The following is a 25,658-nucleotide window of genomic DNA, read 5'->3' on the forward strand; positions in this document are numbered from 1 at the left end:
TTAATTTAAAATATATAAACTGTACATATATATATATTTATAATTAGTATATATATATATATATATCTATATATATATATTTATATATTTATGTAATATAGTAGGTGTGAGCATGATAAATTAATGTGTGTAACATATTTATACGAGTGGCAGTTGAGCTGAGAGGGAGAATCTTAAATTTTCCTAAGAAGCTGGTAAAAGCCGTACTTATCTTGTAAATATTTTACCACTTTTCCCTTTTGTGGAAAACATCGTTTTATTTTCTTTTACATACTTTTGTTCTCATGTCAAATAAAGGTACACGCTACTCAGTCAGTCCTACGGGATAATAACGTGGCGAAATAGAGGTGAACGTGTCGTGCGAATAAAAAGGAAGAAAAAGAAATAAAATCATTCGTAGCTTCTTCAATCAATCATATTCGCGAGGAGTTTTTATGCCCTTATCGCCTTTAAGCCTTCAGCCGCGCTCTATATCTCGCCGCTTTCGTCATTACGTATCTCAATTTTTTCGTGGGTAGCGTTAAAATTACAGGCTTACACTCTCTTTCATTCTCTCTCGCTCTCTCCTTCCCCGTGACGGCGTCGCTCACGACGTCCCCGCGTATATCTTCGTCACGCAAAACCGTTGCGCGAGATCAACTCTGTGCACGATCCCGACTCGTCTCGTGGTATAAACGTTGTGGGTGTATCAAGTATCGAAAGCACCGAGCGCGAAATTGCTGCTGCCAAAGTCAGCAGCGGATCCGATTGCAACGTAACGACAATTAATAAACGAACGGACGAACGAACGACACATTAGTCTCTCTTGTAGTTTCAATCAACAGGATATACCAGTTTGCCAGTGGCAGTATCCGTCCTCACCTCCGTTAAGTTGTCACTTACGCGCTAAAGTAATTTTTCACCGGAGGCGGCGGCGGTGCGCGCCCCGGCTTCTGTACAGTGCTCTCTTCTTTTTATAAATAATTCTTATAAATTATTATAGTATAGTCTCTCTACGTTTCTTTTCCTCTCCGTTCTTCCCTCCGACATAAAAATCATACAATGTACATAATGCTCGCTCACGGCAATTCACCTTTTAATACTGCGGGTAATCTTGCCCTCCGCTGTTAATAGTTCGTGTGTGTGTGCGTGTTAGTATGTGTGTGTGTGTGTGTGTGTGTGTGTGTGTTTTGTAACGGCATTACCGATCTCGGTCGTCTCGCTTTAATCTCTCGGAATTTCTCTCACGCGTGCTTGAAGGAGCTGTCAAAACTGCAGCGACGAATCGAAAAGTTCGAAAGGTTTAAGCTAACTTAATACTCTAGTAAAGAGGTAAGTTTCAGCTGCCCGGATAAGGCATTTGATCCGGAAGGGCGGACGAGTGATTCTGGTTGGGACTCTGATGAAAATGCGGACTGCTGCCGTCCTGTGAAATCTCACCGACCACCGACTCCTCGTACTTCCCCCTCTTGAAGCGTCCGTATAGCGAGGAATACGGCAGGTTGTAGTGGATTGCTGCTTGATTGATGCTCATGTGACCTAATCTGCAATCACAAATTGAGGAAACCATAATATGGAAATTATATAAAGTTAATATCATTGAATAGGAAGAATACTGATGCAAATAAATATTAAATTTGATAGAAAACATACAACAATTTGGAACACCTCAAATATATGTTTTACAGAAAACTTTGCAAGAATATAATGTAATACAAGATGAAATAATATAAGAAAACTGCAGAGAGCAAAAATAAAAAGATTCGTTCAACAAATATATACACAGGTGTATATATATATATATATTCCATTTTAAATAAGCAAAAATCACGAAAAATATGAAAGATACTAAAAAACGTTTGAGACAAAAGTTGCATGGTTTCAAAGGCAACATAAAACAACTATATCATTTTGTTTACAGATGGCGCTACACCATCGATATTTAAGGAAAACTTGGTTTAAGGAAACTTTTCCAAGACTTTTCTTCAAGACTTTTTCAAGTGACACTTTTTCTTCCGACAAATAGTGAGATATCGTGAGTTAAATATTGAAAAAGTTATCAAGCTTTACTTAAATATCTCAAAAAATATTAAGCAAATAAAAAATGTTTCAGATGAAAGTTGTTAAAATTAATTGGTAGAAAAAGATGATATAATAAAAAATTGAGATTTCTATTTAAGAAAAATAATGGTCATTTAGCAACATGATATAGTTGTTTTATGTCTTCCTTGAAGCTATACAACTTTTATCTGACACAATTTTTCCTAAATACTTAGTTTTCGAGATATTTCGCCGTCTCGGTACTTTTTATATATCCTGTATATATACATACAGGGTGGGGGGTTATAAGTTTACGACCCGAAGTGTGAAGGTAAGTTGGATTAAGACAAATATAAAAGTCCCATACCGTTTTGCGAGATTCGCAATAATTATCGAGTTATTAATGACAGAAATCTGAGGAATGGCAGCGCGCCGATATAGATGATTGGAGAAGCGTTGCAGCTACTCAGCCCACAGCACGGCCCACTCGACCTAGCAACTGTTGGCGGCGTGCGGCGAGACGTAGGTCCAGCGAGATAAAACAACGAATAGCAGTGCACTGTCTTTCCCCTCGCCGCGCACCGGCAACAGTTGCTGGATCAACTGGGCCGCGCTGCGGCCTAAGCAGCTGCAACGCTTCTCCAATCATCTATGCAGGCGCGCTACCACTCCTCAGATTTCTGTCATTAATAACTCGATAATTATTGCGAATCTCGCAAAACGGTATGGGACTTTTAAGTTTGTCTTAACCCAATCTACCTTCACACTTCGGGTTGTAAACTTATAACCTCCTACCCTGTATATACAGGGTGTCTCATAACTAATGTTGCAGAGGAGACATAGAACGGTTTAAGACAAACATACAAGTCCCGTACCGTTTTACGAGATTTGCAGTAATTATCGAGTTATTAATGACAGAAATCTGAGGAGTAGGAGCGCGCCGACATAGATGATTGGAGAAGCGTTGCAGCCATTTCGACAAGAGCGCGGCCCGGTCGATTCAGAAACTGTTGCCGGTGCGCGGCAAGGGGAAGGACAACGTGTCTACGCTACTTGTTTTTTATTTCGCCACTCCTACGTTTCGCCGCATTCTGCCAATAGTTGCTAGATCGATTGGGCCATGCTGTGGCCCGAAAGGCTGCGACGCTTCTCCAATCATCCATTTCGGCGCGCGCTCATTCGTCAGATTTCTGTCATTAATAATTCAATAATTATTGCGAATCTCGCATAACGGTATAGAACTTTTATGTTCGTCTTAACCCGCTCTATGTCTCCACGAGCTCTGCAACATTAGTTATGAGACACCCTGTATATATTTGTAATTTATAACTTAAATCTTAGCGGGAGAGAGGATAAAATAGTGACTGTATTGATTTTCCTCTTTAAAGTCTCCTGTTTATACAATAATCGACAAATACAGCTAACAATTATATACTTAAAGTATCAGACTCATTGGACAAATTCGATAGAGCCAATACAACTACAAAGGAATTTCGACTTAAACACTTCGGCGAATACCTCGAACTTTTTCCAACAGGCACATGTTCGCTCGTTGAGCAAACACCAATCTCTTTAATCAACACCGATCTCGATAAGCACAGTGACGGGCGTTAATGATAAAAGAGTCGTCTAGTACCTGACGGCCTCGAGAGCCTCAGTCATCGCGTCTTCGCTCCACGGTGTGGGGTTACTTCTGCTGAGCTCGATTCCCTCCCGCTTACATCGTCCGTACAGCGTACCGGTCGGTATGCCGAATTCGGTGGATGCCCTTTGCACGGATGTCTGGCCGGATCTGATCGCCTCTAGGGCGCGATCCAGGTCGGCGGGCGACCACGTCGTGGGACTCGCATTGAACGGCGCGGCCAGTCTGATGCCTTCTCTCCTGGCGATCTTGTACAACGTGCTGGAGGGTATGCCGAACGCCTTGGACGCTTTATTAGCCGAGATAGTACCGGTGCGTAGGGCTTCTAAAGCGTTGTTCAGGCTCTCGTCGCTCCAGGACTTTGTGGGACCGTCTTTCTTCGGTGTGTCGATGCCCAGTCGATGCGCCCGTTGCCACAGTGTCGTCGACGGAATTCCAAATGTTGCTGAAACGTTAACGAACTTGCTCATCTACACGTCCATTTTTGGGACCTCTAAGATGGACCTTGAAATGATCCACAGAAACATCTTCGTATTTTATGAAATGTAGTCGACGTTGGACATTATTTTATACAAGTCAGCGTACGATTTATGGCGCCAAGTTATCGTTCAGTATACATCATTGTCAAATTTTAGCAAGCTGAATCGCGTGAAATAATCCGGAACAATGATCGTGAAGGATTGACTCGAAACAAAGAAAGATATCAAAGGCGATCCGAATGAAATGTTGACTGTATTAGTTTTTCCGCTTCTATCTGGAGCGATCTATCAGTCATTATAGCCAAAGAATAAATAGAGAGCGGTAGAAACAAAATGCGAACGGTAGATTAACTTGATCTCCTTACAAGAGGCTTTCGTCAGGCTCATGTCGTGGTTCCTCAAGGCTTCCAGCGCTGCGTCCATGTCCTCCTGCGTCCACGACTTGGAGCCGTGATGATGCGAGCTCGACTGTCCGGAGTGGCCCCTCGAATTATTCTCGCCAGAGTCCGAGTGCACGGAACTGCCCGACGGCATCAGCCCGAGCAGCTCCGGCGTAATCATTATCATGTTGTCGTTGTCGGCGGCATTCTTCGAGCTGACGCTCGCCCGATCCGACATGTGGCTGTCTATGTCAATCGTGTCCGATGAGTCCATCGTGTGTAACGTCTCGAATTTTATCTTGACGCTGTCGCAATTCTGAATCTCTGCGAACAAGTCGCGAGAAAGGGACATGATACACAGCTGGGCGGTTCGCTCGCGGGGAATCGACATCGGAGATAACTCCACGGACGGTGCACCCTCGCAGTCCCCCGGCGGACTACTCGCGGGAGCGAAAAGCGCGAACCTGCCACCTGGGGATCGATAAGAGAGCGCTGTCGAAGGCGAAACTGGACGCGGACGCTAAACGAGGTTGCGTGGGCTGCCTACGAACCGAGCAACGCAAATCTAATCGCGACCAGTTAAGCGTGATTAGGCCAATTATTTTGATTCCCTGTCCGCCTAATGACCGGCTGCACTTTCAGCCCGGTAGTGTGTTCTCTCTGCTCTACGCCGCACCCCGACGTCGTCCGAGAGGAAGAGAAAGACAGACAGACAGACAGACAGACAGACAGACAGACAGACAGACAGACAGACAGACAGACAGACAGACAGACAGACAGAGAGAGAGAGAGAGAGAGAGAGAGAGAGAGAGAGAGAGAGAGAGAGAGAGAGAGAGAGAGAGAGAGAGAGAGAGAGAGAGAGAGAGAGAGAGAGAGAGAGAGAGAGAGAGAGAGAGAGAGAGAGACAGACAGACAGAGACAGACAGACAGAGAGAGAGAGAGAGAGAGAGAGAGAGAGAGAGAGAGAGAGAGAGAGAGAGAGAGAGAGAGAGAGAGAGAGAGAGAGAGAGAGAGAGAGAGAGAGAGAGAGAGAGAGAGAGAGAGAGAGAGAGACAGATAGATAGATAGATAGATAGATAGATAGATAGAGAGAGGGAGGAAGGGATGGGAGAGACGAATGGAAACGCACGACGTTCATGTCGAGAAGACCGAGTGAATGGGAGACGATGCATCACGACGACGACGACGAAGCAAGACGTATAATCGCGAACCGCGGCTACATATGTACCGAATATTTAATCATCGAGAAGGAAAACCGGCAACCCAAGACGCAACACCGGAAATTGTAATACAATGTTTTGGTTTGTTTATCATTTTATCTAGCGAAGCCCTCGAAACTCGCTATAAGATTCAGGAAGCTCAAAGAAAGGTATTCTTTAAATTTCCTGCAACTTTAAGTTATCCTTGAAGGTTCCCGTCTCCTCGCTGTGGTCATTCCGATCTGCGACGTCAGGAGGGAGAGAGGGCACGCTCTCAAAGTTCTCTCAAAAACCTACTCGGAGGCTCAACAGAGACAAGCACGTTCACAAAGTGAACACCTGGACCGATCGATCGAGCAGATCTGTAAGATAGTCCGAAACATTTTCCTTCCTTCTCAACCGGAAAATCAACGTGACGGGATTGTGAAAGGTAAATTTTTCATTCGCGTTCATAAGATAAGTCGGTAAGATTGCACGTCGCGTTAATTTTGCGGTTATCCGTTGAGCATTAGAAAGAGGGAAAAAGTGTCCGGACTGTTTTTGACAGACTGCCAGCGTAGTTTCGTGCGGATGATCCCTCTATACCTCTCGTCGTGTCCTCCCGACACCGTGAGAATCGAGAGCTGGCCGCGGCGAGGAGACGGGCGAGAGCCCCTGAAGCGATAACTTCAAGTTATTCTTCGAACGTTTCTTCAAATCTGTGTATCAGTTCTTTTCTACAACTTCATTCCATAACTCGTGCACGCCGCACACGTAACTTGTTTTCGGGGCTGAGCCCACTTGAACGCGTCCGTCGCAGTTCAGTTGGGCGCTGCTCATCGAGAAACGACTGAGAGCATGGTTAAGCAAGTATCGTTCGCGAAAGAACGACAAAGTGAGCGCTCTGATCCCCGCGCCGTGTGTTCAGTTCGCACAGTATGTTCATCCACGATTGCGACAATCGTCGTCGAGAGGGCCGAACGGGTCCTGAACAATTCAAGACGCGTGAGGTTCTCTACCTGTAGAGTGATGATCCGGATCTCTCAGGTGGGTGATGGTGGTGCCGACTAAAGTAGCGCTGGGCGGAGTGGGCTGCGTCTCAGGGGGTAGATCGACTTCTCCCGGGTCCGGATGATGGCCATAGTGACCTAGCCCTGTGTGACAGAACATGTCACCTTTTTATTCCAAGTGAAAAGGGTCTGTTCTGGTCGGGCCTGAAAGCGCTAAATCGCCCCACACCTGGTTACTTGGCCGAGCGATTTCGCGCGCGCGCGTGAATCTACAATGCGGCTTTTCTTTTCTCTCGGCGGACTCGAATTAGCGCTCGCAACGCGAGCGACTCTCGTGCGCGACCTTATCTCTTGTCGTCTCTCTTACTATGCGGAACTTCTAGGCGGAATACGTAAAGTAATGTCATTTACCTCTACATCGAAAATAGCCAGTAGAGTTTTCGAACGGAAGACGGCGGTCCGAAACGAGCGATTCATACAGATGCTTTCTGATCGAACCCGGACACCCTTCCTCTAAAATGTGACATTACACACGATTACTGCATGTACATTTCGGCACAAATCGTCATTCGCGTTCCACGCATTGGAAAGCACGAATTGAAGATTAGCAGAGAACGAGAGAAAGAGAGAGAAAGAGAGAGAGAGAGAGAGAGGGGGGGGGAGGAGGAAGGGAGAGCTCCGGTCAAGCCAATGAATTTCGATCTAGCAGAACAGTCTCTGGCAGAGAAATGCGTCGACGGACGACAGGCAAGACGAGAGAATGGACTCTAAACGCAGTCAATACGACGGCCAGGTGTGGGGCGGACGCCATCGGTCGAGTCGACTTACCGTTGTTGTTGTTGTTGTTATTCGCGCCGTTACCGTTGTTGTTGTTGTTGTTGTTATTGTTGTTGTTATTGTTGCGCTGGCAAGTGTCCAACACTACTGCTGCTGTTGGTGCCTCCGCGCACTCTTCATCTTCGGCTGGCCAGTCCCGATGGTTCTGTGGAATATCCGGTACGAATTTAGCGCTCGACCCTGACGAGAGATCGAACCGCCCGACATCGCGGGACGGACGGCCGGCCGGCTGCGTTTCTACGCTTTCCCTCTTTCGCTTTCGTCTTTCCCTCTTCGCGCGCTTTCCAAGTGGTCAATTCTCCGCCATTATGGTTAAATTTGGACATCGCGCGCGGACACCGCGACCCGGCTCTGCGATCTCAACGCCGAGCGTGCTACTAGCGGCCGGTTTGTAATTTCTTATAAAAATTACTCGAATTTTACGCAGCGCTGCACCTTGAAAGCTTAACGGCCGTTGAAGAAAACGGATTGAAAGCGACGGGTAGAGATTTCGTTCTTGCGCAAGGAATTTTTTCGAATCATTTTCGACCGCTCCGGTAGAAAAATTTGCCGCGAAATCCTTCCCTTACAAATTTATATCATCTTTACTCCGAACTCTATATAAAAGATAAGAGGGAGAGAGAGAGAGAGAGAGAGAGAGAGAGAGAGAGAGAGAGAGAGGGGGGGGGAGAGGGAGAGATGTTATATTACAACGATACACGAACGATGAATCAAACTACAATAACGAAATAAACTATTGCGGACGAATAATAATATGCAACGTGGGACTCATCCGCATGTTTAAATATCCAAGCAGATTTAAGGGGAGATTTTAAGAAAAAAAAAAAAAAAAAAAAAAAAAAAAAAAAAAAAAAAGTTTTTTTTTACAAATAAGAGCCTTTCGTTTTTCATACAACATATGGTACTCTTCGATACGCTGACGTCTGTATTTTCGCTTTTCCAAGAATTTTAATATTTTAAGAAAACTTTCGGAAGTAAGAACCTTTCGTTTTTTTTCATACAACATGGAATTCTTCAATACGTTTGTACCTTCGCTCTGTGAAAGAATTTGCAACTCTACGAAATCAAATATGACAACAGAGCACAGAGTCGATACCCGACGTCCCCTTTATATCCTGACGATACTTCACAGTATCGCCGCTCTACACAGGGTGTCCGGGATCTTTTGGAAACGAAAAATTGCGAAGATTAATCAGATCAAACTGACAAGAAAAGTCAAATATCATTTCGCAAAAATCGCAATAGTTATTAAATTATTAATGATTGAAAATGATCTGGTGGTTCTTCTGTTCAGAATGACCTAGCGATAGATATGAATATATTGAACTTTGAACCCTGAACCTTGAATTTGTCGCTAGACACAATAGTCATCATATAATTGAAGATTAAGTCATTCTGAATAAAAAAGCCCTTTACACTAATTTTCAAGTTATCGATTAAAATGCTTCTAGATGTGGTCATTTTCAATCATTAATAACTTAATAATGATTTTTGCAAAATTAAATTTGACTTTTCTTCTCAGTTTGATCTGATTGATCTTCACAATTTTCCGTTTTCAAAAGATCCTGGACATTTCATATAAATGCTTATGTTTTTAAACTTTTTTTTTCTATGTCTCATTCTACATTCCTGCCGGTACTGTAAGTACCACTTTTAAAATTTAACCATTAAATTGTTGTAAAACTTAATTTTCTTAAAATTCATTCCTAACGTAACCTAACCTACTCCTTGTGTTAAATATACCAAACCCTTAAAGGCTGCCATGGGTAAAATTGCACCCAGTGAGAACTTTTGATCTTATTCAAAGACGTAACCATACTGGCAATACTAACTTTATGAATATTTATTCACACTATCAGTAGTAGTGACAATATTATGAAGAAAACAGATCAATTCTCACATATATTTTGCTACAAACATAACGAGAAAAGTCAGCTTGGGGTGATATTTGATGTGATGGTAGCCTTCAAGAGTTAATTGCACAAAAATAAAAAAAAATATAATAATAATAATAAAGTCTTGGATGAATTCTAACTCAAGATATAAAGGGTCAAACTCGTCACCGGTGAGCGAGGTGCAACTGACAAAATCGCAGACGCGAGTCCGTCTACCCCGGGATGGTAAGGTCTCGTCTGATGGAACGAAAGCTCTTTTCGAACGAAAGCTCAGACACGCGCGTAGACTCCGTCGCAGGTTGGCGAAGGTTACCTCTTTATTATTGCGGCTGTAATCTTCGTTGACCTCCTCCTCTTTATAGCGCTCGTAATGTCTCGGGTCGGTGGCGCGTGGCTCGAACGTGGTTCTCGGCCGCTTGTACCGCGGATGGTGCTTCTTCAGCTTCGTGTAGTTCAATCTCGGGGTGCCGGACTCCCTCGGTGGCGAGCTCAGGCTCACGGACGGCGGGCCGTCTCGGCTCTCCGGCACCTCGCAGAGACCCTTGATCTTCAGCTGGTCGGCCGTCTTCAAAAGTGACTGCGAACACGAAAACCGCCTTGAGTGTCGCATCCGTCCGCCGCAATCTCGCGCAGCTTCGAGCTTTCGAGCCGGGTCCGAAAAGTTCGAGCGACCCACGTTAATCGTGCGCCCCATCTCGGCGAAATATGAGAAGTCAAGGTAGCATAAACACGCCGGAGCTTTTACCGTCGCAACGCTCTATGCTGAGAGAGCGCTGAACTGTGCGCTCTCGTCAAATCGATCTTCGAGAACAAGAACCGTCGGGACCGTCGCGAATTTTTCTTCGATAATTGCATGCGACCGAACAAGTCGTAACAAATTTCCAGTTCCAAGCGTCGTAAGAAATTACGAAATTCGACTCCACCTCTAAATTGGAAATCCGTCGAACAGAGAGAACGAGGGCTGTCGAAGCCGCACATAATATATTCGCAAACACGGACGGCCGCGGCCGTGCAGATAAAGTACGAAAGCGCGTGCATATTTCGTGCGAGAAGTTCGCGCTCACGTTATCGCAATGTCGTATATTTAGTTTTATCGTACATCTCCCACCTAGAATAGTCTATCTATATAGGATAGATCATAGCCGCAGAGCAAGAGAAGAGCGACTTGGCGCGCGCGCGCGCGCTCTTCAGTCGAGAAAGCGCCAGATAATGAATTCTCGGATCACGAATTATCGTCGGAGTCACAAAGACCGTTCCGGTGCGAAGGTTAACGACGATATGCCGCAATCGTGTAGCCGGACCGACTTATCGCGGCCAAATGACGAATTCATTAATTATCGCGATCGGAACGGCCGCGCCCAGAGAGAGAGAGAGAGAGAGAGAGAGAGGATCAAGGCGCGGACGCGGAATAGAAAAATATTCATTTCGGTAAACCGCTTTGCGAGAGGCGGACGAAGGACCGCGCGCGAGTCCAGTCCGATTGGATTTGCATATTTCTCGCGCGCGAGCTCGTCGTCCCAGCATCTCTCGTTCCGCCCGGCGGCGGTGCAATTTCATCTCAACAGTGTGGCGGCGGCGGCGGCGGCGTCGAGCACCGTCCACCCACCAGCCGCCGCCGCCGCCGCCGTCGCTTCTGAAAATCAACGCCGGCGATCCAGTTTCGGCGAGTCGCGATACGCCTCGCGTCGCCTCTCTCTCTCCTCTCCTCTCCTCTCCTCTCCTCGCGAGACTTTACATTCTTGATGATGGAAAATCCGACATCGCGGACAGAAAATCAAGTCATCGAGGCGAACGACAATTCTCATTCATTCTTGTTTCCAAACTTTCGAGCGTGTGAGTTCGTTCGAAGAGGAGACGCACACGATGCTCCGGAGAATTGGCAATTTAAAGCCAATGTTTATTCAAAACGGATATTAATAACGTTAAGAGCATACGCGAGAAAACTTTTCGCGAATATTGCGTGGCGCTGAGAGAGAATTATAAAAATACACAAATTTCGAGTATGCAAAGTTGATGAAGGATAATTTCTTAATTTTTCGGAAAAAAGAATCCGGATCTCCGACAGACTGGTAACGAGGTACAGTCGAAGGAGCACATTCTCCATTTTCGACAGTTGCTACGTCAACAAACACACGCGCTTCGGATTCGCGATGTAAACCTCGCAAAGTAACCTTGAAATGCAGACGCGAAGCGGAAGAGGGAAGGAAAGAGGAGAGAGAGAGAGAGAGAGAGAGAGAGAGAGAGAAACAGGGTGGAAGAGAGAGGAAGGGAAATTTAAGAGACGATGAATGACGAAATGGGGGAGCACGGAGGAGACGAGGAAGAGGAAGATGACAGACGCCTGTTCCGCGTGTTGCAAGTCGCGTGGCTTCTCGGGACGTCACGACGTCCACGTGGCCGATCTACGCGAAGGACCTTGCGAGCGAAGAAGAGCCTTGCGAACGATGACTAAAGTGCGAAGAAAGGATGAAGGGCGAGCGAGCGAGAGAGAGAGAGAGAGAGAGAGAGAGAGAGAGAGAGAGAGAGAGAGAAGAGATGATGAACGGCTAAAGCGAAAGAATGGAACAGAGACGCGGGAGTGCACGAGGAAGGAGAGAAAGAGAGAGAGAGAGAGAGAGAGAGAGAGAGAGAGAGAGAGGGGAAGTACGGAGAGAGGAAGAGAGAAGGAGCGAGAGAACTAACGGCAGCGCGACCCTCGCGCGCCGAAGCCGAGCCTCTCTGTTCTTTAATCAAGCCGGGGGTGGCACGATTAGGCGGGGTCTGCGCGGTTGCTGGCGGCGTGAGAGTGGCACCGGAGGGTAGCGGGAGGGAGGACGGAAGGAGGACGAGGGCCGGGGGACGGAGGAAGGTTGCACCGGGGGGGGGGAGGGGGTGTCGGTGGCGGCTGGAACGCGCTGCGTGGGTGGAGGCGGCGGATCGGGCTGGATGGATTGAGGGAGTGTGACGAGGAGCGGGGGGGAGGAGGAGGAGGGAAGGAGGGAGAGAGCGGGAGGAAGAGAGAAAGTGCGTGAAATGCAGAAAGAGCGAGGAGGCGGGCGAGGGAGTACGGGAGAAACTCGGGACAGGAGGGGAAGGGTGAGATGCGAGCGCGAGAGAGTGAGCGAGAGGAGAGCAGGAGAGTGGGCAGGAGCGAAGAAGAGGAGGAGAAAGAGAAAAATTCAGAGAGGAAGCAAGACGCAGACAGAATAAGAGAGTATACACCGAAGAGGAGAGGAAGGAGGAGGCAACGACGACGACGACGACGACGACGACGACGACGACGACGACGGCGGCGCAGGGATTGTGGAGAAAGAGAGACAGAGGTGAAACGCGCGCGGCAGAGGCAAAAACGCCTGCAGGAAGAATGGGGAGGCCTCCGACGCGGCTGTCGCGGCCCCAGGGCCGTATCGACCACCCCCAACCCCCGACGCGGCACTCGCTCGCTCTCGCTCTTTCCTCGACGCTCGCGACAGCATCGACACCAATGACTTCCAAGCGTTTCCACGCGCGCACACGTCCACCTGTCCCTTTCGTTCTCTCCCTCTCTGTCTCACTCTCGCTCATTCCTTCCCCTCCCCCGCTCTCGCTCCGTCTCTCTCGCTCCCTCGCTCCTGCTCGCCGGCTCGTTACGACCGGGCGTGTGCACGGCCGCCCCGAAACGTCCGCGGATCTTCGATCTCGGCGGCTCGGGAGTTTGATGGCGCTGGTCGGGTCGCGGGGCACGCGATAATCGAGCGTCTCCGTCGGGGCGAGCGAGCGAGCGAGCGAGCGAGCGGCCACCCTCGACGACGACAGCAGCGGCGCGGCTTTTGGCAAGGAGGATCGCACCTCGATTCTCGGCCCTCCGCATTCAGGCGTCGATATTCTCGGTATCATGAATGCACAATGGGATCTTTGTACTCCGGACATTGTCGTCACGTTGCGTATCACACGAGATACGGCCTGAAAAATTCCTTTAATTTCCTCGGGAGAGATCACCTCACATCTTGGGACGGGACGTCACTTGAAGACGTTTCCGCGTCCTAGAGAAAAAGTTCCCTTATCTCCCTCTGTCACTTTGCGATTTAACAGTGCCGATTGTAAGATTGGGCGAAGTGATTTGGGCTTCCCCAAATTCAAACAAGAGCGATCACGGCGTCGGCTTTGATCTTAATAGCCTCCACAGTAAGTTAAGATCAAAGAGAGCCGTACAATACCAGCGGCTTATTAATATATTCCCGGAGTTTTGCCGCTTTTCTAAGGGAGTGACGACTTTCTCCGCTGGACAGAGAGAGAGAGAGAGAGAGAGAGAGAGGGCTGCAGAAACGATCTCCGTCACTTTTCTTCCAATTGCGCGATTGAGCGACAGTCGATGACGCGCGTCGTATAATGCACGGCGCTTCGTAATTTAGGCACACGTTGACTGTTAATTGCAACGCGAACAGCGTTTGATCGAAGTTAAATCGTACGGCCCGGTGTAATTGCAGCAATTTGCTGTCCGCCGTCAAATTTTATCGTGTGTCAAAATTACCGAATATGTGCCGATAAGGATTAACTTTAATTAGCGAGCACTTGACACATGCATTTTCACGTCTTACGGCTCGCCGATGCGCGAAATACAATTTAACGTGACACGCGGCGGTCGGCATGTCGGCAATGGAATATCAGTGAAGAGACCAAATGAGAAGAAAGGAAGGAAGGAAGGAAGAAAGAAAGAAAGAAAGAAAGAAAACGAATCCGCTGTGCGCAATTATTATTCGCACACAAGCGCAACGACGCACGTCGTTAAATATGATGACGCGGCCGTTTTGACACTTGACGCATCTGACACTTTGCCGAAAACTTCAATACGGAATTACCGCGATCTGCAAAGCGGACGGACAAAGAGGAAGGAGCGAGGACGCAAAGGAGACTCGTAACGACGGCCGGCCTAACGTTCATCTACGTAGATGCGAGCAACAAACATGCCTACGTATAAAACCGCACGTGACCGAAAATTTAAAAATATCCCCGCTCGGAGTTGGCAGGGGGCGATATATCGATCGCGCCGTCACGACTCCCCACAATCTGCGCTGCCGTTGCGGAAATCGCCGTGCGCGGCGAAATTAATCCGCGACGGACGGTTTTAACGGAGTGAGGTTTCATCCGGGAGGATGAAGTCGAAAGAATTCAAGACGCCGGGCGGTTGACCGTGCGGCGAATACAAAAAGCTCGCATCCCCAAGGGCGTAGTCGAGAATAGCCGAAAATTAATAAACTAGACTACCGGCCCAAACAAACTGCCAGGCGTTCCGCGAAGCGCGCGCGAGAGCGCCGATCGATCCCTCTCCTTGCGAGGGACGCGTCGCACGGTAAATCAAATTCGGTGGAGACCGAGCGCACAATGGCGGGAGGACCCGTCGATCGCGATGAAATTACCGCGCCAATGAGTCGTGTCTTCGTGTATCCGAATGAAACGAAACGAAACGAAACGAGACGGGGCGAAATGAGACGAGACGGGAGGAGACACACATCGTAGCGCTCTCTCGGCGGAATTCTCTCTCGGTAGAATTTCGCTGGCAATGTCGTTGCGCGGATTCACGGATGAAAGAACGCGGGGAGGGCAAGCAGGGGGGCAAGATAGGTGGATAGACACAGATAGATGGATAGAAAGAATAAAGGGAGAGAGAAGTAGAAACAAGGAGAGCGAGCGGGAAAGAGAGAGAGAGAGAGAGAGAGAGAGAGAGAGAGAGAGAGAGAAAGAGAGAGGGGGAAGGTCGCGATGTGGGGTAGGCTCGGATTGCGCTCGCGGGAGAGAAATGGCGTTTCGTAGTTCAATTAAATAAATAAAGGGCGGAAAAACCTTTGCCGACACGCGGTGCTTTAACGGCGACGGCACTTGGAGAACCACGGGCCGAGGCTTGCGCCGGGGGGGGGGGGTGCGGGGCCAGGAGGAGGGAATGCAAGAGGGGCCTCCTCTCTGCGGGAGCTAGGCGGCGGCGGCGGCGGCGGCGGCGGCGGCGGCGGCGGCGGTGGCGGGCGACGGCGGAGGCGGCGGCGGGGCGGGTGGATGGTTGGTTGGTCGGTTCGGAGGTGGATGCATAGGGGTGGTGCCATCGGTTCGGAGGCAAGAGGGACAGAGCCACCGGCAGAATCCGACCTCACCAATCAATACTTAGGGTTCAAGGGCATCGGCCGACCAATTATCCCGGACTAATTGACGCGAGACGGCGGGAAAAAAGCCCGGTCGTCCCGGGGAGCTCCACTTCCGGTCGCGCGCGCCCGTTCACCCCGTCTGCGGAGTTTTCTTTCGGCCCGCGGGAACAGGTTGAGAAAAAAGGGGAGAAGGAGGAGGAGAAACGATCGCCGGTCGATCGCGACGGCTTCATGTCGCCTCGCATCGCACCGTCGGGCGGAGGACAATGCGAGGAATAAAATCGTCCGCCGGCTAAACGCTCGTGGGAGACTTTCGACCGAGTCTCTTTCTCTCTCTCTCTCTCTCTCTCTCTCTCTCTCTCTCTCTCTCTCTCTCTCTCTCTCTCTGTCTCTCTCTCTCTTTATCATCGTGTGACCGGCGAGAGAGAGAGAGAGAGAGAGAGTGCCGGGACACCTGCGAGGTGAGGGCACATTTCGTTTGTTCGCGATTTAATTTGGTAAACGTGGCTTTAGGCGGCGCGAGTTATCATTCTGACGCGAGGCATTATTACTCAGCGGCTATATTGCGCGCTTCTCGAAGAAACGTGCTTTCGAACGCAAGTACGCTCGCTTTTTTCATGCCGAGGGCACCCAGTGATGCAAGATTCCGCGGTGCTGCCAATTCCGCAGCGGCGAGATTTCGCATTGAATTTCCGTGGCGATCCCGATCGGCGGAGCGCGCTTTGCCGATTGCACCTTTCGGAACGTTTCTAAATGCCTATTTTATCTCTCTGCGCATAATTCACCGCAGCGCGAGAACCTCCGCGCTAATTTCGCCCGAGCGAGGAGGAAAAAGTCACCGAATTCGTTCTTGCTACATTCGCACCGGCTCGAGGGTATCCTTCGTTTTCCACCGCCGCAAATCTGCCCGTCGATCAAACCAATCAGCCGTATCCGCCCTTGCGCCGATAAACGATCCGCGAATGCATGAGAGAGCGGCGAAAGGGACGCGCGGAAAGAGCGTTTGCGTGTTTACGCGCGAGAAATCTATCGTTGGGGCCGAGAGAAAGAGGAGGACTAAGAGAAGGAAGAGAGAGAGAGAGAGAGAGAGAGAGATCTTCGCGAGCGACGTTCCTGATTCGGAGAAAAATAAGGAAGCGATTGAACGCAAGGTCCAACAGGTGTAAATCCGCAAAAAAGATCGACCTTCGCGGAAAGGTTTCACGGAAACAGGAAGAAGGGCGCGTCGGCGGGCGCGGGTGGAAGGACTTTGTCGTGGGGTTGTTCGCCAAGAGATCGTGTCGAGGGAAGGTGAAGTGCTTTATATAGAGAGACGTCGGAAGGAAGCAAAAGAAGAAGAGGTGGAGGAGGAGGAGGAAGAAGAAGAAAAGTGGTAGAGGAGAGGAACGGAAAAAGAGACGGGACGGCGGAGGGAGAGAGAAAACCCGGGTGGAACGAAGGGAGGAAGAGGGTGGCGGAAAAAGAGAAGATAGTACAGGAGGGAGAGGAGAAGGCACGCCGGTGAGATGAGGAGAGGATGCGCGAGGGGGAATCCCCGAAGACGGTCGTAGGGTCGTCTCTACTATTACGAATACGGCGCCATAACGGAATTGATAATGTAACGGGCGTCACGAGTATAACCTTCTCTCTCTCTCTCTCTCTCTCTCTCTCTCTCTCTCTCTCTCTCTCTCTCTCTCTCTCTCACTGTCTCTCTTCTCTTTCTCTTTCTCTCGTTCTCTCTCTCCTCTCTCTCTCTCTCTCTCTCTCTCTCTTTCTTCTCCGTGCTACATAACCTCCTTTCTGAATGGGAGCACGACCCTGGCCGCACACCACGTGTTCGGCCCGAGTAAACGTAAGAATACGAGCAGCTGCAGGTGTCTTCCCGCGAACTTTCGCGACGTATCGGTGCGGTGATTTGGGGATGCGTGCGATATTTAAGCGGTATTGGAGGAGGGCTCACGCCCCGCGATACTTTCATATCGAATCTCTCTCGCAGATATCTGTAGTTCACTCGCGATATGAAGAAGCCGATGTCCCGGTATTTCCGGCACGATGTATTCAGAGATTTATGCGATATGTGTATATATATATATATATACAGGATGTCCGGGATCTTTCGGAAACGAAAAATTGTGAAGATTAATTAGATCAAACCGAAAAGAAAAGTCACGTACCACTTTGCAAAAAGCGTAGTAGTTATTAAGTTATTAATGATTGAAAGTGACAGGTTCTTTTAAGGTCGTCTTTTAGGTAAAGGCCATTTTGCTCAAAATGACCTCATCTACAATTATATTGAACCTTGAACCCTGAATCTTGAACTTGTCGCTAGGTCATTCTGAACAAAAAAGTCCTTTACCATTTTGCAAATAAGTACGCAAATTTTCAAGTTACCAATTAAAAGAGCCTCTAGATGTGGTCATTTTCAATCATTAATAACTTAATAACGATTTTTACAAAATGCTATTTGACTTTTCTTCTCAGTTTCGTCTGATTAATTTTCACAATTTTTCATTTCCAAAACATCTCGGACACCCTGTATATATAGACACTTTTGTCGAGACGTGGTTTCTCGTGTTCTTTCTTTAGCGTCGACATCTTTGCCGGGCTCATTTCGGCAAAGTGTCGACGTCTCGCCGTTTCTCAAGCGTCTCTCGTGATTCGTCGGGGCGAATTCAGAGATTCGTGACAGATTCTAACTGTCTGCATTAACCTCGCAATCTATCGACATAGAAATCTTAACACGTTGACTTCCACGGGAATCACAGATGATGGGCTTTACGTTGCCGCCGCGCTTCATTTAATTTATGTATAAAACAATGCAACTAATTGTGTGACAAATTAAATATATAGACGATGGAACGCCGATGAAACAATAAACGCAAATATATCGTGAGTTACACTTATTTAACTTGCTTCCGATTATTTCAAATTTAGCTAATTTTTTTATCGATAATCGATGGAAATTGGTATGACAGCCAACCAACAGTGAGAGCATTGAAACTCAGACGATATATCAATGAAAAAACGCCACCTTTTTTCAATGTCATTTGATGTCTTTTTTTCTTGTTCTACAATTATCATACATTGATCATACATTGACAATTAGCATACAACTGCGCTTCTATTTGAAAAAGACGAATATTAATATATACTTCGAATAATAATATATGATATATTAACTCTTTATGTCCTGAATTAATTTAGCCAAGACCTTATTACATTTTTGTGTAATTAAATGGCTCTTGGCATATTATAAACATAAGGAATTGGAAAATAAATCTTATAATAATTTAATGGTTAAATTTTAAGACAATACTTATAAGTACCGACAGGAATATAAGATAAGACGGAGAAAAAAAAGTTTAAAACCATGAACGTTTATATAGAGCATTTGTATATACTTTTAAGTACCGTCAGGATATAAAAAGTTAAAAGACAAGCATCCACCCCGAGTCTCTCGCGAGGATGAATAGTTTTGAGAATTATGACAGGAATATAAGATAAGAGACGGAAAAAAAGAGTTGAAAAACATATGAGCGTTTATATAGAGAGCGGTACTTTTAAATACCGTCAGGATATAAAAAATTATGAGACAACCCTCCCCCCCCCCGAGTCTCGCGAGGATGAATAGTTCCGAGAATTATGTCAGGTTGAACATCCGACGGCTTCAATTACGACACCGGATCCGCCGCACCGATCTCTCTTGAGTAACCTCGCGGAATTATCGCTCCTTCTTCTTCCTCGGCTTCTTGACTCAGATATGGACGAAGAAAAGTTCAGTCGAGCGTGGTTTACGCTAGCTGGCGTTCGCGCGATCGGCTACTTGCGAACGTGGAGCGAAGAAGCACGATAATCGGAACGGCTCGGCTTCGTGGACAGTTTAAAGGGCTCTCTCTCTCTCTCTCTCTCTCTCTCTCTCTCTCTCTCTCTCTCTCTCTCTCTCTCTCTCTCTCTCCTCGTCATGGGCTCGAGTCACCCCCGACACGTTCCCGGAAAGAGGGACGACCTCGGGATCCTTTTACGAGCACGCTTTCTCACGGGACGTGGTCAGCGACGCATCGCGGATTCAGGCTCGCGCGATCAGGACGAACGCGATCCTATTTCGCATCGGTCGCGCGTGTTTCGGATCACCCTCGCTGGTGGTAAATGAGTTTCCAAGTCGCGCGCGCGATGGTGCTGCCGCGGACGCAAACGTAAACGCAAACATCGCGCACTTGAAGCGGGCATTAGCGACTTTCGGCTAATGTGTGCTTCTTCCTCTCCGCTGGAAACGTTTTTAGCTCTAACGCGCATTTAATGATAAGATTAATGAGGACAATTTCTAAGGTCGGCGCAATACCGGCTGACTTTCGGCGTAATTGTCAATTATTTCGGCATGACACAATTCGAGACGGCGAGGTCAATTTTTACGCGCCCCGTTCGCGTTTCAAGAGTCACTACAGTCGACAGCGAGGCGACTCGACGAGCCAATTTGCCTCGCGAATTAGCGACTCGCGAATCCGGTGTGTACGCGGCTGAAGGCGCGACATCGACGCGTGTCGCCGTTGTCTGCGCGTATCGTTTTGAACGACGGCGGGCGGTGTTCCACGAAACAATGCTCTCACGAGATCACTCGGCAAGATTATACACTGCTCGACATTATCGTTATTTGATGAAAAACCACGGAGAGAGAAGTGAATTTTGTTAGTCGATACATCTTTGGCTGCGGTTCTCGGAAGCTCGGAAACTCAACGATGGGGAAGAAGAAATGATGCAAACGAGAGAGACAAGAGCGGGCCAATGCGAATCTAACGCGCAAGTTTACGAGTGCTTCGTGAAATTGACGATCATCTTTTTTAATTATTCTATATATAAAATACGGATCATGTAAAAATTTATACATGTAACATGTATATAAAAGAAAACCATGAAACAACGCTGAAGGAACATTCGCAACCAGATTTCAGTGTCAGCGGAAACTTGAGAGGACACCTTGACGACAGTTTTGTGAAATGAAATGCTAAAAGCCTAAATAATAATAATAAAAAATTCGCGGAATCTCCCCCCCCCCAGTTTCATCACATGTTCAGAAGAACTGTTGCATCTCTCCTGCAACAAAGCCTGCAGCGTTTGGCCGAGGATGCCGTAGGATGCGAAGAGTGCGAGGATTACAAGATGAAATAAAACATGATGCCTCCTCCTCCCTCTAACACGTGAACAATGTGAAAATTGCAGCAGAAAAAGGAGTTAATAAACAAGGAAGAAGAGGAAGGCGCAACGTGTCGCTAGGATCCGGGCGGTGCGAATGGAATCGAAAACCGAGCGAGGACCAAAGACGCGGGCGACACGGAAGGCCGCAAGGAACAAAGCCTTTGCGTATCGAGCACGATGATGCCTCTCGGTACGGAATGGAGACGGTAAATGAATAAAAGACGGTAAGGGCTGCGTAAAACAGTGTCTGCTCATAATTGGACAGACGCGAATAAATATATAACGGCGCCGAGAAGGTGACTAGCGCACGGATGATAAATAAAACGGTAACAATAAGTGATAGCTGAGTACGTATTAGGTTGGTGCAAAAATAATTGCGGCTTTTATCATTTTTCAAGTTTGGTGCCGATTTTTCTAGTTGTCTTTTCCAGAATTCTATCTCGTAGGAATAAACGAACTTGTATCCCGTTGAGAGATATGTATGCAAGCCAATGGTCTTTACTTCGATTAATAAATATAATATCTAACTGATATGATACGTCTCTATATTCGACGCGTAAAAACTGCAATTATTTTTGCATCAACCTGATAAAATATCCGAGTTTTCGAGAGGCTACAAAAAATCATCAGTGTATCACGAAAAGTTTAGACTTGTTATTTATAAGTAGATTTGTTATTTACAATTTGCTAACATAATTTTATTCGTAATTTAATATACTTTATTTAATATACCATTTATAATAATGTTATTTTTATACTTTATGATAATGACATTTGTAAGTAATAATATTATAATTTCCGGAAGTAACGTATCGTGAAAAATTCAACGGACCTGTTATTTATAATTTGCTATTCTTTCTTCTTTGTTCGTATTTTGTTTCGTTCTATTAATTTTACTTTGTTGCACCTTGTTTTTGCGTACGTAAGTAAACAAATTTCCAAACCGTTCCAAACGTTACAGCCCGGCGAAAAATTTCAATTAATCTCTTCTCGTTATCTGTCCCGTATCTCTCTGAATAATTTTTTATCACTGTACTGCTCGGGCTTTCTTTCCGACATTCGGTTTACCGTTTGCTCTTCCAAGTAAATAGAGCTTGCGGCATAAATTATTCATCCTTAATAATTTATATCGAAAACTTTTAGATTGGTATCGTTCTGCGAAAGTGAGGCGTCAGATCCAGCCGCATTGATACGCGCCATTTCTGATATAGGTCGGTCGTCGTACGACGGCGCCTCTTTCAAGATCTCAACGTTGTTCCGGTCGAATTTATGATGCTTTACTGCAAGAGAATTAACTCTGTTAAATTCGGCGAAATCGTCAACATCGAACGGCATAATTGGTTCGTGTAAGAGGAGTCGTAAAAGAGTCATCGACCAAGAGATTTCTGTCGATACAGGGTGAGTCCGAGATAGATGGCCAACTTCAGTACATTTTAAATAGCTTCTTGTTTCGTTTAAAGATGCCGAAGAGAGATCTCTTTCTCTTTTCTCTCCTTAATAAACAATGTTTTCCCATAGGGCCTTCTTCTGTGTTGCCATTTTTCAACCTTCTCTCCAATGTTATCCTTAGTTTCTATGAGAAACTTGTGGAAATGTTTTTTTTATTAATAATTAATAAACGAATTAATAAAAAGATGTAAAATACTAATAAACAAATAAATAAAGACAAACAAATTTCTACATTATTATAGGCATGCCCGACAACTCCTTTACATATGATCATTTAACCCAGACACCTGACCATCTCTACACCCCTCACAGAATATTTTTAGTATTTCGTTATTATTGGCGCCCCATGAATTTCTTTTTTCACAAAAATTCTTCTATATCTTAAACTCTAACTAAATTATCCTCTACTGAGTGTGTTGATATACTGCTGATCATTTATTGCAATACATACAGATGTGTTATTTCCAATTAAAAGAACTATATCCATCTATTCCGGACATACGCTATTCTATTCAAGAAAATTTCTTTTGTTTTATTCCCTTCTTATTCAATTTTTTATTTTATTCCAGAAAAATCTCACACACATCGCGTCTCGCGAATTGTGCCTCCCGCAAGAATCTAAAGCGGACACCTGTACGGTTTGTCGCGATGCTACGGGAGAAGCGTAAGTAACGTTTCTTCGGCATCAACTGTTCGATTGCTCGACACGCGACACCGAGGCGGTGGATCCTCGACGACATTCCGCACACGTGAGGAACCAACCGGAGGTCTCCCGGAGGGTGAAACGCGCTGTATTTGCATTTAGAAGGTGGCGCGGGAGTAATCTTCGATGCGTGCGGCGCATCTCGCAGAATTCCGTAATTCGCGACAAATCCGCGCGAGGCTTGATGTTTATCGTTAATATCCGTTATTCGTACTATTCCTGTCGAAACAACGTTAAAGCGTGGCTTATCCTCCCGCGTGTATCGGCAAACGCGCATTATACAGCTCCATTTCGCGCTCGCGCCGCGTGTTCGAGCCTGCGAAATGGCACGTTTCCACTAAAGAGGCTCGTTCGTGTAATTATCATTGTTATTATTATTATTATTATTAAGACATGTCGACGTTTATCACACGCCCGCACATACGAGAAGCCTTCCACACACCTCACACGTCGTATCGATAATTCTCGCGTCAACGATCCTCCTCAGCATTTGTCAGCCTGCGTTCTGTAGCGTTATCGTTACGGCGTGCCGTAATCACGTCTCTACTCCGAAAGGGTCGAACATTTATGTGCCGAGACGTCCACGTGTCCGACATATTTTCTAATCTGTCGGAAGTGTGAGGTCGTCGCGGAGCGAGAACTTCCTTCAAACGTCTCGCACTTTTTTCTCATCGATCTCGCGACTTTGCGACTTCGAGACGCTTCGCTCGGGATCGATCGAAACCGACGAGCGCGATCCTCTCTTTGACCCACATTTCTTTCCATCTTCTTCTCCCTCTCTCCCTTCGCCGCGAGCGTGCGTCCGCGTCCAGCGCGCCACAACGAAAAAGAACAAAGGAACCGCGGAGTGACAGTTTAATTTCGACCGGTCAATCCGACATTGACGAGTTCTCTCCACAAATATGTCGGTTGACTCTCGGCGCGCGATTTAATAGATTTCTCACCTCCTTACACGTCGCATCGCCGCTCATATCGTAGACAAAGAAGAAACAATCGGATCGCGAGCACGATGAAGGGAACCGGTCCAACAGCTACGTGTCCACTCGCGGCTAAAATCGCGCGGCGAGCGCGCGCGCGCGCGCGCGCGCGTCAAGCGTGACAGCAATTTGCAGCTGTGCAAGTTTCGTTGGCCAGATTGTGAACGTACTCGTCCTGGTCGCACGCAGGAGTCCGCCGGCTAACATATCCGCGAAATTCGTCCGAGCGAGAATCACCGCGAGAAACTCGCACGCTCCGCGAGCGCAGCCGTATCTTTAGATGCGCATTCATTATGCAGGCCCGTCACTTTTCATCTCATTAAATCCTCTAAGCTCCCCTCCTCCCTCCTGCCGCGGTATTTCTGCATTAAAATCGTTGTTTCCACTTTTGGCAACATATCGCGACATTTGCCGGGGCGTGCGGGATTACTTCGGATCGAAACCAGGTTTACTCTTTAAATAAACCAGCGAATATAAAACGTCTCTCTCTCTCTCTCTCTCTCTCTCTCTCTCTCTCTCTGCAAACATCTATGCGCCGAAGATTCTATTCTAATATGACAATTTCACTTCTTTCGTTCTGATTACTCTCCTCAGATGACATCATGTTTCGCCGTTTTCACGGCGAGGGAAACTCGCTAGAGCCGTTTTCGCAAAATTCACAAGACGACGTTTCGCCCGACGTCTCGGCCGAGTCCCGCGAAAACCCCCGCGTTGAAGTTCCACCGGACACAAGCGCGCGTTGGAAAAAGAAAAAAAGAAAAGAAAAAGAAACAAGAAAAAAAGCTCTGCACGCAAGTTGATCCAAGTGTGTGAGCGGACGCGCGCGGCACGAAAGTTTCTCCCCGTCGCGGAGAGGAGAGGGAGGGAGAGAGAGAGAGAGGGAGAGAGAGAGAGCGAGAGAGAGAGAGAAAGAGAGAGAGAGAGAGAGAGAGAGACGCCCGACATCAATTCAGCCGAACAATACACCACGGCGCACGCCGTGAATCTCATCGGCCGAGCCCCGTTCGCATGCTCGGCGTGCACTTTTACGTCGGCGCTCGCACACGACGGCCTTTGGTAGCCGCGCATCGGCGGACCTGCTCGGTCCGTGTGAGACGGTGTCGGCGCAGCAGCTCGAGCCCGCACAAATCCCCGACATTCAATTAGCCCCGACAATAATCAAAGTGCACGAACTCATGGAGCGAGGAGACGCAGACGCGACGAGCGCGGCGCTCGGCTCGGACGAGCAAACTTGCGACGGGCTGTAGCGCGGGGCAAAGCCCCGCGACGAGCGGGGAAATTCCGGCGAGGCGCGGCGTCGTCCCGAAAAGCGCGACGCGACGCGACTCGAAGGCGAGGCGAGGAACGACGCGGAGACGGTCAGTGTCTCGAAAAGGGTTAAACGACCCGGGAGCCGCGCCGCAGAAATGCGCGCGCGACGCGCGCCTCGTCGCCGCGGCAGCGTCCGCGGAGTCCCCGGCGCGCCAGGCAAATCCGGATCGCGCCGCGCCGAGGGAGACGTGCCGCCGCGACAGAGCAGACTCGCGGCACATACTTCTGCATCGGGCGGATCGCTATTCGGCACAAAAATATCTCCAAACCGCGACGGCTCCGTCTGGTGCGCTCGCGCGCGCGAGCCAGCGCCGATCTTCCAAGATTCAGCACGGCACGACGATGATCCTCGTGTACCTGCATAAAGCTCACTCGCTCACTCTTCTCTTTCTCTCACTCTCCACCGTCCGCCCTCGTACTCTCTCCTTTTCTCTCTTCCTCTCGCCGAGGCCGAGAGATCCGCCGAGGGAGCAATGCCCATCGCCCTGCAGAGCGGCCGAGCGATATCGCGACGCGA

General features: G+C 47.8%; 1 protein-coding gene across 12 annotated transcripts in view; it reads right to left on the reverse strand.

Annotated features, from left to right (window-relative positions):
* Positions 1 to 566: 566 nt before the first annotated feature.
* Positions 567 to 25,658, reverse strand: part of Psq (pipsqueak) — a 71,201-nt gene continuing 46,109 nt past the window's right edge. For 3 of the 12 annotated variants that reach the window (XM_011141563.3, XM_011141561.3, XM_025303960.1), the window contains 7 exons: positions 9,754 to 10,017; positions 7,537 to 7,690; positions 7,120 to 7,221; positions 6,718 to 6,852; positions 4,506 to 4,844; positions 3,656 to 4,106; positions 567 to 1,523 (listed from right to left, as the gene is read on the reverse strand). In XM_011141563.3, coding sequence (XP_011139865.1) covers positions 1,319 to 1,523; positions 3,656 to 4,106; positions 4,506 to 4,844; positions 6,718 to 6,852; positions 7,120 to 7,221; positions 7,537 to 7,690; positions 9,754 to 10,017 — 1,650 coding nt within the window. In that variant the 3' untranslated portion in view covers positions 567 to 1,318. Of the gene's footprint in view, positions 1,524 to 3,655; positions 4,107 to 4,505; positions 4,845 to 6,717; positions 6,874 to 7,119; positions 7,222 to 7,536; positions 7,691 to 9,753; positions 10,018 to 25,658 lie in introns of all 12 variants that reach the window. The other 9 variants (XM_011141569.3, XM_025303966.1, XM_011141567.3 and 6 more) reach the window with 7 other exon arrangements.

This window comes from Harpegnathos saltator, unplaced genomic scaffold (assembly GCF_003227715.2).
Source record: "Harpegnathos saltator strain DR-91 unplaced genomic scaffold, Hsal_v8.6 scaffold58, whole genome shotgun sequence".
Lineage (NCBI taxonomy): Eukaryota > Metazoa > Arthropoda > Insecta > Hymenoptera > Formicidae > Harpegnathos > Harpegnathos saltator.